Raw genomic sequence first — 9,024 nt, forward strand, 5'->3', positions numbered from 1 at the left:
ATAAAAGATCTCTGTAGTTGTTATTTTAATTAGATTGCTTCAAATATAAAATGTCGTAAATTATTATTATATATCTCACCAAACCCTAAAATTAATTTGATTAGTTATTCTAATTAATTAATTGATTAAAGTTTTGACTGGTTCCTTGTGGGACAACCCCTGAATTGCAGAGTTCCTGAAAAAAAACACAGGTAGACTTCAATTATAACCGAACACATCCAGAAATACTTGAGCTTCTAGCTCAACTTGTTTTTTTTATTATGTAGAGAGAGATATGCAGATAGACACTTTATTCGAGGTTTTGTTACACTTAGTCAGTTATCACTATTATTTATTTTAATTTCTATTGGTTTTTAAATTAATAACATTAAGAATACAAGAAGATGTGTCTAAATAATTTTGGTAATTCCAAGACATTACTTAGAAAAATTAAAAATTGTGATTTTTGTTCTAAATTTACTTGTAGTTTAAACATTACTTATTTTTATACTCATCCAGTGTTTAGGAATGAATTGAGATTAACTATTATATTAATTTTTTTACAGCCTCTGTACAAGGAGAATTTAGTTTTGAGCATTTTAACAAACAGTAATTAAATTCCAGTATTTGCTGTAGCTCCTTTTTTAATTTCACAGTACTTATTTTGATACAATATTTTTAATTCATTTTTTTAAGTTTTTCCTTCATTATCTCTTTATTTTGTTATTTTTGTTATTATTTATCTCTTCAACTAATTAATGCTTCCAATTTTACCAATCTATGTTACCAAGAGATTAAACCATCTTCTCCCATAAAAAAGTGGACTTGAGTGGTTCTTCTCAAAAGACTTCATAACAAGGTTTAATCGCACAGACAGTAATAACACAGTGGAAGTGAAACATCAGTTAGCTAGATTTTATAAGAGATAGTATATTATACTTCAATGGTTCCCTAACAAAATGAAACAGAAAGCTCATGAAATAATTCTCTTATGTGTAATAATGTGTGCTAATGTTTGGACAGTTTGTAGTGTGGAGGATGAAGATAGTTATGGTGAGATAATGGGTAATGTCGAAGAAGGAACTAAGGGATATGAGTTCCAACTTGACACAGGGGCCAGGAAGGATGACCGTCCTGACAGTGAATTGACATATTTGGAACTCCTTGACAGAAACATTTCAAGGATATTAATGGACCCACAAAAGGGGCAAGGCCCATTATTGATGAAATTCATTAAAAAATTTGCAGAAGAAGCACTTCAGCTGCGAGATATGTTACTGAATAAGACAACAAAGGTGAACAATTCTCTGGTAGAATCAGCTATCAAGGTGTATCAACGCTATGGTCACCCGAGGTTCATGACTGTGATCGTCACAAATGGTGGGGAGCACTTGCAAAACACTCTGGACTTATCTGATGACTCAATGTGGGATTTTTATGGGTACAGACAAAAAGCAAATGAGTTCTGGGATGACATAAGGGCAGTATTGGTGCAGAAACATAGAAGTGATAAAATTGAAGCAGAAAGATTTAGAAATCTTCCGTGGCCAAAGCATTTGGATAACTTGACTGATTTTGAAAAGGCCGTTTTGGAAAAGAGTGATTTAGATTCAGACTTGGACTTAGCAAATGTACTAAATGTTAAGTCAACTCTATTTTGACTGTCTTTGCATATTATAGAAACCCGTAAGGTTATATTTTACAAGAAATAATTTACATTTTTTACTATTATTACCGTACTTTGCACTTTACTGTGTTTAGGTCTTCGTCCTCTATAATATGAATAACATTTAAACGATTCAATCACTTTTTTTACTGAGAAAGACTAATAATGACACCAATTTGAATCAATTTTATAAAATTACCTCATTGTGGTTTATTACGTTTTTTATTCTATATATAAAAAAGAAAGGAAAAAATTGTCATGATTAATTAAAACTATGTTAATTAATTTTTAATGGAAAAATGTCATAATATGAGTTGAAGATCATTGAGATATTTAATTTCCAATTAAAAATTTCATAAATTTCCTTGACATTATTTGTTAAATGAAACACATGCAAATCCAAGAATATTTATAGTGTATCATTGTTTTATTCCTTTTTATACTTTATCGTTAAACATCAAAGCATGTGAATACTGTACACTTAGAATCATTTTGAAGAAATAAAACCAATAAGTTTGGTTTTTTGTAATTTCATTAATTTCCATAAGTGTGTAATTTAAAAAATACTTTTTTGTTTTTTTTAAATTTAAAATAAGGAATATAATAAGTGGAAGATTAAAATATTACATAATCATTACGAGAAAAAATTATTAAGAACTGTTTAAGACACCTTTATAATTGGCTATCATAATGTAGATTTGTTTTATACTTAATCTATTTGATTCAAGGTCAATGGACTCATCACATGTGTCAATATCTGTCAAATAATAGTTAATTAACTAGAAACTCTAATACTTACTCTGAAATGAGTCATCCTAAATACATACAAAGAAATATCACATTAATGGTTTTGTAACTATTTAACTTTGAATCATTTAAATGAGATGTTGTAAAAGAAGAATTCAGTATATAATATTCACTAAATATTATGTTAAAACAACATGTTATTATAATTACTGTTAGTTTAATTCTGACTTTATATAAAAACGGTTGTGTGTGTCACTTTACTTTTATACCTGTTCGTAATAGTGAAATGAGTCAAGCGAATGCTTCCGAGAAGTCAACATCCGAGGAGTCTTCAGAGAAACTTTCATTCTTTGAAATGCTGGACGACACCATATACCAGTCGTTGAGTAACCCGAAACCAGGGTGTTCAGACAAACTGTTCACAGACATAGATATGTTCCACAACTGTTTGGAGAGAGTGAAGAGGATGTACTTGGACATGGAAGGGGAGAAGATTGAGAGCCTGAGGAGTTCCGTTGTCAAACTGTACGCTACCAGAGGCGGCCCGACATTCACACGCTTCCCAATAGACAAACCTGAGAACAAAAAAAGGTTAATTGATGCCTTTAAATGGAATGATGACAACTTCACAAAACTATTTGAGCTGCAAGAAAAATTAGAAAATGTTTGGTACGCTGTGAGGCACATTGTTATATAACTAGTTATTACTTAACTACTTGCGTTTACCGAACACATCAATAATTGGAACAATACTGTGCACGTCAATGTTTTGGTAGTTTGTGCTCAATAACAACATATATTCCCCGGCGAGGTAGATATGTTTCAACTGTGATTATTCCTGAAAATTAACTGAAAAAATGGTTCAGAATTTTGAATTTATGGTGCTGAATATAACAGCTGCAGTAAATGAAGAAACCTTATTGTTAGTAAGTTTTGATTTATTGTTATTATGATAAACAGCTTCACCTAATTGTAGAGCATTGAGCATTGTTTTTAAATTTACATAATATAATTTGTATCACTAAAACTGATGAATAATTAGTACATTTTTAAGTTCACCAAATATTTTAATGAAAAATTATAACTAATTGACATTTTTTTCACAAAGTACCTCACACTGTGTGTATAATATTAAGAAATCATTTGTGAAATTGTAAATTAAGGCCCCACAGCTCCTTTGTAATTATGAACACTTTTGATTAGCTGTACAACATGTCTTTACATCAACACAATAATTAGTAAATGTAAGTTAATTATTTCTAAAAATCGCCCCCCAAATGGGTTTTAAAAATAATTTATTTAAATTCATATATTTTACGTTAACAGTTTAATGTATTTGTTTCTTTAAACACATTATTGAAGATTTTTGCTCATTGAAGCCAAAGTTAAATGGATAAATATATGCAATACAAGAGTCAGTTTGTCAGATGAAGTTTCTTTAAATATATATTCAAAAACTAAAGAAATTTAGTTATCTTAGTATTTAAATAACTAGCCTTGAAGTTAAAATTTTAGACAATTCTGCTGATGTTAATTTCTTCCACTGAACTGTTAAACATTTTAGATATAACAAATGCATTTGTATTTTTATAAAATTTAACCTAACCTTTTAAGTAGATATCTGAAAGTTTACTTCTTTTTCTAATCTAATAACTTTATCACACATCGAGGAAATACATACAAAAAGATCTTTAGATGTTCCCGTGCTGGTAGACAGGGTTTGAACATAATTGTAATTGTTTTAAAAGTAGTAGTCATAATTTCTTCGAAATTTTAATGAACAATATTACAAATTTAGCCTAAAATAGCGTTACAGTTATTATATTGAGCTATCTCATCCGTTGACTCAGTCCCTTCAAATAAACATGTGGCAGTGTCCTGGTAAAATTATTATCTGAAAAAACCAGTCTGATTACAGGCCTGCTGGTAGGAAATAAGACATTCTGTTTTATTAATTCTTTAAAATTTATTATTTAAAGTTTCTGTACATAATTTTATTAATAATACTTTAATAATGTTCAGTAACTGCTCTTGTACATACATACATAGTCAAGATCCAGTTACTATAAACCATATCTTATCTCAGATACAATCTCAAGATGATTCTGTGTAGAGTGGAATATTAGTGTGTACCTCGATTCAAATCTGTGTTAATGTGTGTTAGTACTATACTTTACTCTCATCGATCAACACCTTACTTTATAAAACAATCAAATGCTAATATTACTTTTTTGGTAAATTTTTTCTAATTTATCAAAAATGAATGATTATTCAATATTATGTTAAAATATTGCAGAACAGCAAGTTTTACTTTCATAACATTTTTTTATCTGTCCCAAAAATATTGCTTATGTGAAGAAACTACATTTGAAAGTAATACAAAACTGGATGGGATCTTGGAGAAACAGACAGTTCCTAGAAGTGTTTCTCGGTGGAATGGTACAAAACGTCCTTTTCCCAGAAGCACCCAGAAACCTACAGACAGAAGTGAGATCAAATTTCCCAGACGCCTTGAGCAGTTGAAAAGTGGGAAAAAGATTGAAGTGTTGAGGCGACCTCCACAATTGATGAGGCAAAATTATGCTTTTCCTCCGAGCAAACACAACCCAACGCTTTTTGAGTTATTGGATGAAATCATTTGTGATTCATTGCGTAATCCTGAATCAGGGTTTTCCAGCCAGGTTTTAAAGAACGTTAATAAGTTTTACCACTTTCTACAAATGGTAAAGAGAATGTTCATAGATAAAGAAGGGAAGAGACTAGAGGCTTTAAGGTATTCTGTTTTCAGGCTTTATATGTCCAAAGGAGGGCCAATATTTACTCGCTTTCCTATAAATAACCCTGAAAATAGAAGAAAGCTAATCGATGCTTATAGCTGGACTGATCAAGATTTTGAAATATTCAAACTTCGCCAAAAACAAATTGAAAACACATGGTATAGAGTACAAATGAATATACTTGATATGAATCAGCTACCCAGAGTAAGAGGAAGGAAGGATGCAAAGTTACCGTCATCTACTCAGTCTGTTTGAGACATACTGATTGAAATGAAAATATCAAACTCCCATTTAAACACGAAGTGAGTAACAGTTTTCAATTTATATTTCATTTTTCACAACACATTGATTTGTTTAATTTTGAAAATTGGTTTGAACAGAAGCTCAGTGTATAAAGTAATGTTTTTAGTAACAGTTTATTTAGGCTTATGAATATTCCTATGGATAATTCTGAAATTTTTTAAAAGTATTTCACGCTGTGTACAGTTAAAAGTAAAATTATTATGTAATGTAAAATATAAGCGTGTTAGTAATTCGATTTGTAAGAGTGTTAAATAAAGTTTATTGAGTGAGTATTAAGTGAATTGTTAATGCGGTGACAAAATGAGTTATTCAGATAATTTTTTATATGAAAATAAGTTTTATGTTGCAAAAGAAAGGAATTTTTACTTTAAATAAACTGTAAGTTCGATAAAATGTTAAATTCTTCAGCCACTCCTACACATATATGAATAAGATTAAGGAGAATTTCCATATCAGTCATCTGTCTGTGATCAAAACATCTTTTCCAACCAAGATTCTCATTGGATCTTCTTCAAAAACTAGCAGCATGAAAAAAAGCATGTTCAAACATTGACATTTAGATTATTGAACAGAGTACAAAATGACACTATTCCACCACCAATAAAGATTGGGTATGCCACATCACATTTTACAAGTTGCGCAGAAAATTTCAATTCTATAGCTAATTTCACTCACATAATGCACTGCAGACAGACAGACCGAATCGTATGGAAAAGAAATTTTGGCATCCCTACAGCAGACAAAAAAGAAATATTGTCAGCCCACTGAGTGATAGGCTTCAATAAGGCTCAGCCAAATTACTTGGTTGGACATGCACCATCATAGAGCTCATTCTAGTCTGTATAGAAGTGAAGTTTCATGCAACATTTAAACTCTACAGATCAAATAGTTCTCAAGATATATATCTTGCCACACGATTGATACATTCAAATTTTTGTTCATTAAGTTCTGTTTCATTGCAGAGTTTACATAACAAAAGTCTACACACCTAGTAATCGAAAGATAATGTTGTGTGTTGGAGTAGTTAGGCTACATGTTTTAATGTGTAACATGTTTAAATCTCATTTGATTGTACTCAGTTGCATTACAATTTTATTTACTTTGTTATTTTTCATTACCATTATTATTATCAGTAAGATCAGTATAAAATGTTTGCTAACACTCAGCCAAATTCCACTTTTATAAAAATGAAGCTTCATCTAAAATTTGTTCATAGGTTAATTTTTTTCAAGATATCGTGGGGACAGACAGATCAAAATAAATTCTTTCCAGCCCTTTAGACTCTGCACTCAGCCAAAAGCTGAATATATATTAACAAATCTTCTCACAAGTGTTCTCAAAATTACTAAAAATTACTAGCACTATAGTGTCTAATTCAAAAAATATATTGCCAAAATGGTTTTCCTTATTATTTCTTATTGATTTCCTTGAAGTTTGTTTTTGATGACGGAAGGATTGTGAAGGAACAAGATTTTTCCGGTCATTTGCCATTGTTCAGAGGTACAAAAAAATCAGTACTACTGTGCATTGTTACTGATTTCTTTTGTATCATTATACAATGGAAAATGTCCAGAAAAATCCTGTTTTTGCTCATTATCTCTCGGATAACAAATATGCACATATTATTTCCCAATTTCACAATTATTTTCATAACTGTAGCTCATCTTAGTATGAAATGAAAATGTATTCAATTTGATTAGTGGAAAGGGATAAGAACTACTTTTTATCGTTATTGCTGTAAATACTCATATCAGTTAGTTGATAAGACTTAAGAGGTTGTTGGCCCTTGTCCCTTGTTGCAGGTTATGATTTTAATTCATAACATATCTCTTGTGCTGTGGACCATTAAAAATAAACAATGATAAGTGGATCTGTATGTTTCAAAGTGATGAGTGTTGTTAGTATTTGTAGCTTAGTGAATGCTGTAACATCTGATGATGATGACAACAACTATACGAGGGCAGGAGAGGTGGATCTTCGCAACTCAACTACGATGATAGGGTTAGACAGTTTTATTTACGACGTGATTGTAGATCCAACTAAAGGTTCGGGTGAGGAACTTCTCAGTAAGCTAGAGCTGTTAACCCACTGTATGCGGAAGGCCAGGACAATGTTTACATATGGAAATGAGGAAAATGACTATGCTATAAGAGCTGCAACGCTAATTTTTTTTAACAGTGGTGGACCAACGTTCTCACGTATACCTTTGTACGACGAGGCAAATACTCTTCCTCTGAAAAGACAATATAACTGGACTGATGAAGACATTAAAAAACTAGAGGAAAAGCAAGCAGAAGCCGAAAGAGCTTGGAATAAACTTAGGAGATCTATCCTCTAAACATAACTTAGTTTGAGGTTTGGAACATGACAATTTTATTGTTAAATTTAAGTATTTGTATTCGTTTTCTGTGACATTCAATGTGCAACTTGAAACTTAATGATATGATAACTCAGTTGAATAGTAAGCTTATTATTATCATCAGGTAATCATTATTTTAACTTGTTGGTTCAATAACAAAAGTCATTTATTCCCTACATGGAGAAATGAAGTATGATCAAAACTATGATTAAAAATCTATATTTTTTTGTAATCAGCAACATAAATCTGACAAACTGAATTTTTAATGTGTTTTTGTTCTACTTAGAGTAGAATTAGTAAACATCTTTAAATAAAAAATAACTAATTATATACATTCTACAGGAAATTACAAATGACACCTTTTAAAAATGTTATGTTTACTGGCCATCCAAAATATCTAAACTCAAATATGTCTTTATCACTGGTATACCTGTAATTTCCCAATACCGTTGAGTTTTATAGATATTGAAGTAAAATTGAATTACAATACAATACAATACAATACAATACAAATGATCTTTATTGACATAAACATGGAGTACAGTCATGGCGTCAAGAGTTTTTAAATTTGAGTTGTGTGGTCATCAGTGAGAAGGTCTTCCTATCTGCAGGCATTCTTCAACAGAGTAGAACTCCTTGTCCAACAGCCAGTCAAGAAGAGCTTCTTTAAAGTTCCTGTTGCTTTTTTGTTCTTTCAGCGTTGGTGGAAGGATGTTGAAGAGTCTAGCCCCGATATAGGACGGTTTTTTTTCATAGGCAGTCAGGTGATGTGCTGGGAGTCTGTAGTTAGCTCTGTTCCTAGTGTTATAAGGATGTGTATCCAAGAATTGGACGAGTCCTTTGTTAACTGCATAGGTTATTACCTCACCAATGTACAGGTTGGCAACTGTCTGCAGTTTCAGTCTACATTTGTTTTTAAATCAGAGTTGTTGATTCATTTGGCCAGAAAAATTAAACACTCATCATTCAGTATCCACTGACGAAGATGTTCGCCAAATGAAGCAATTCAGGAAACCAATCAAGTGTTTATGGTATTATCAATGGGATCTGAAATGAAGTGTAAACTCTTGTCTAAGAATGAAAGCCACCTCCACTGAGACAGTCATGGGGGTAATCTCTAATATCACTTACATACAGTCTGTGGTATTGGTAATTAATCCGCAGTCATGATTTACAACTGAAATAATAGAGAT

The 9,024-nt window shown here is 31.2% G+C and overlaps 1 protein-coding gene across 1 annotated transcript; it reads left to right on the plus strand.

Moving 5' to 3' along the window:
* Nucleotides 1–796: 796 nt before the first annotated feature.
* On the plus strand, nucleotides 797–5,744 carry LOC124357019. The gene is made up of 2 exons (XM_046808392.1): nucleotides 797–3,314; nucleotides 5,181–5,744. Exon 1 carries the CDS (start codon nucleotides 939–941, stop codon nucleotides 1,638–1,640), a length of 702 nt encoding a protein of 233 aa, XP_046664348.1. The 5' UTR covers nucleotides 797–938; the 3' UTR covers nucleotides 1,641–3,314; nucleotides 5,181–5,744.
* Nucleotides 5,745–9,024: the final 3,280 nt, after the last annotated feature.

The sequence above is a fragment of the Homalodisca vitripennis genome, chromosome 1 (genome assembly GCF_021130785.1).
Source record: "Homalodisca vitripennis isolate AUS2020 chromosome 1, UT_GWSS_2.1, whole genome shotgun sequence".
Lineage (NCBI taxonomy): Eukaryota > Metazoa > Arthropoda > Insecta > Hemiptera > Cicadellidae > Homalodisca > Homalodisca vitripennis.

Coding starts and splice junctions, on each gene's coding strand:
- LOC124357019 (XM_046808392.1), top strand. CDS start 939: ATGAAACAGAAAGCTCATGAAATAATTCTCTTATGTGTAATAATGTGT.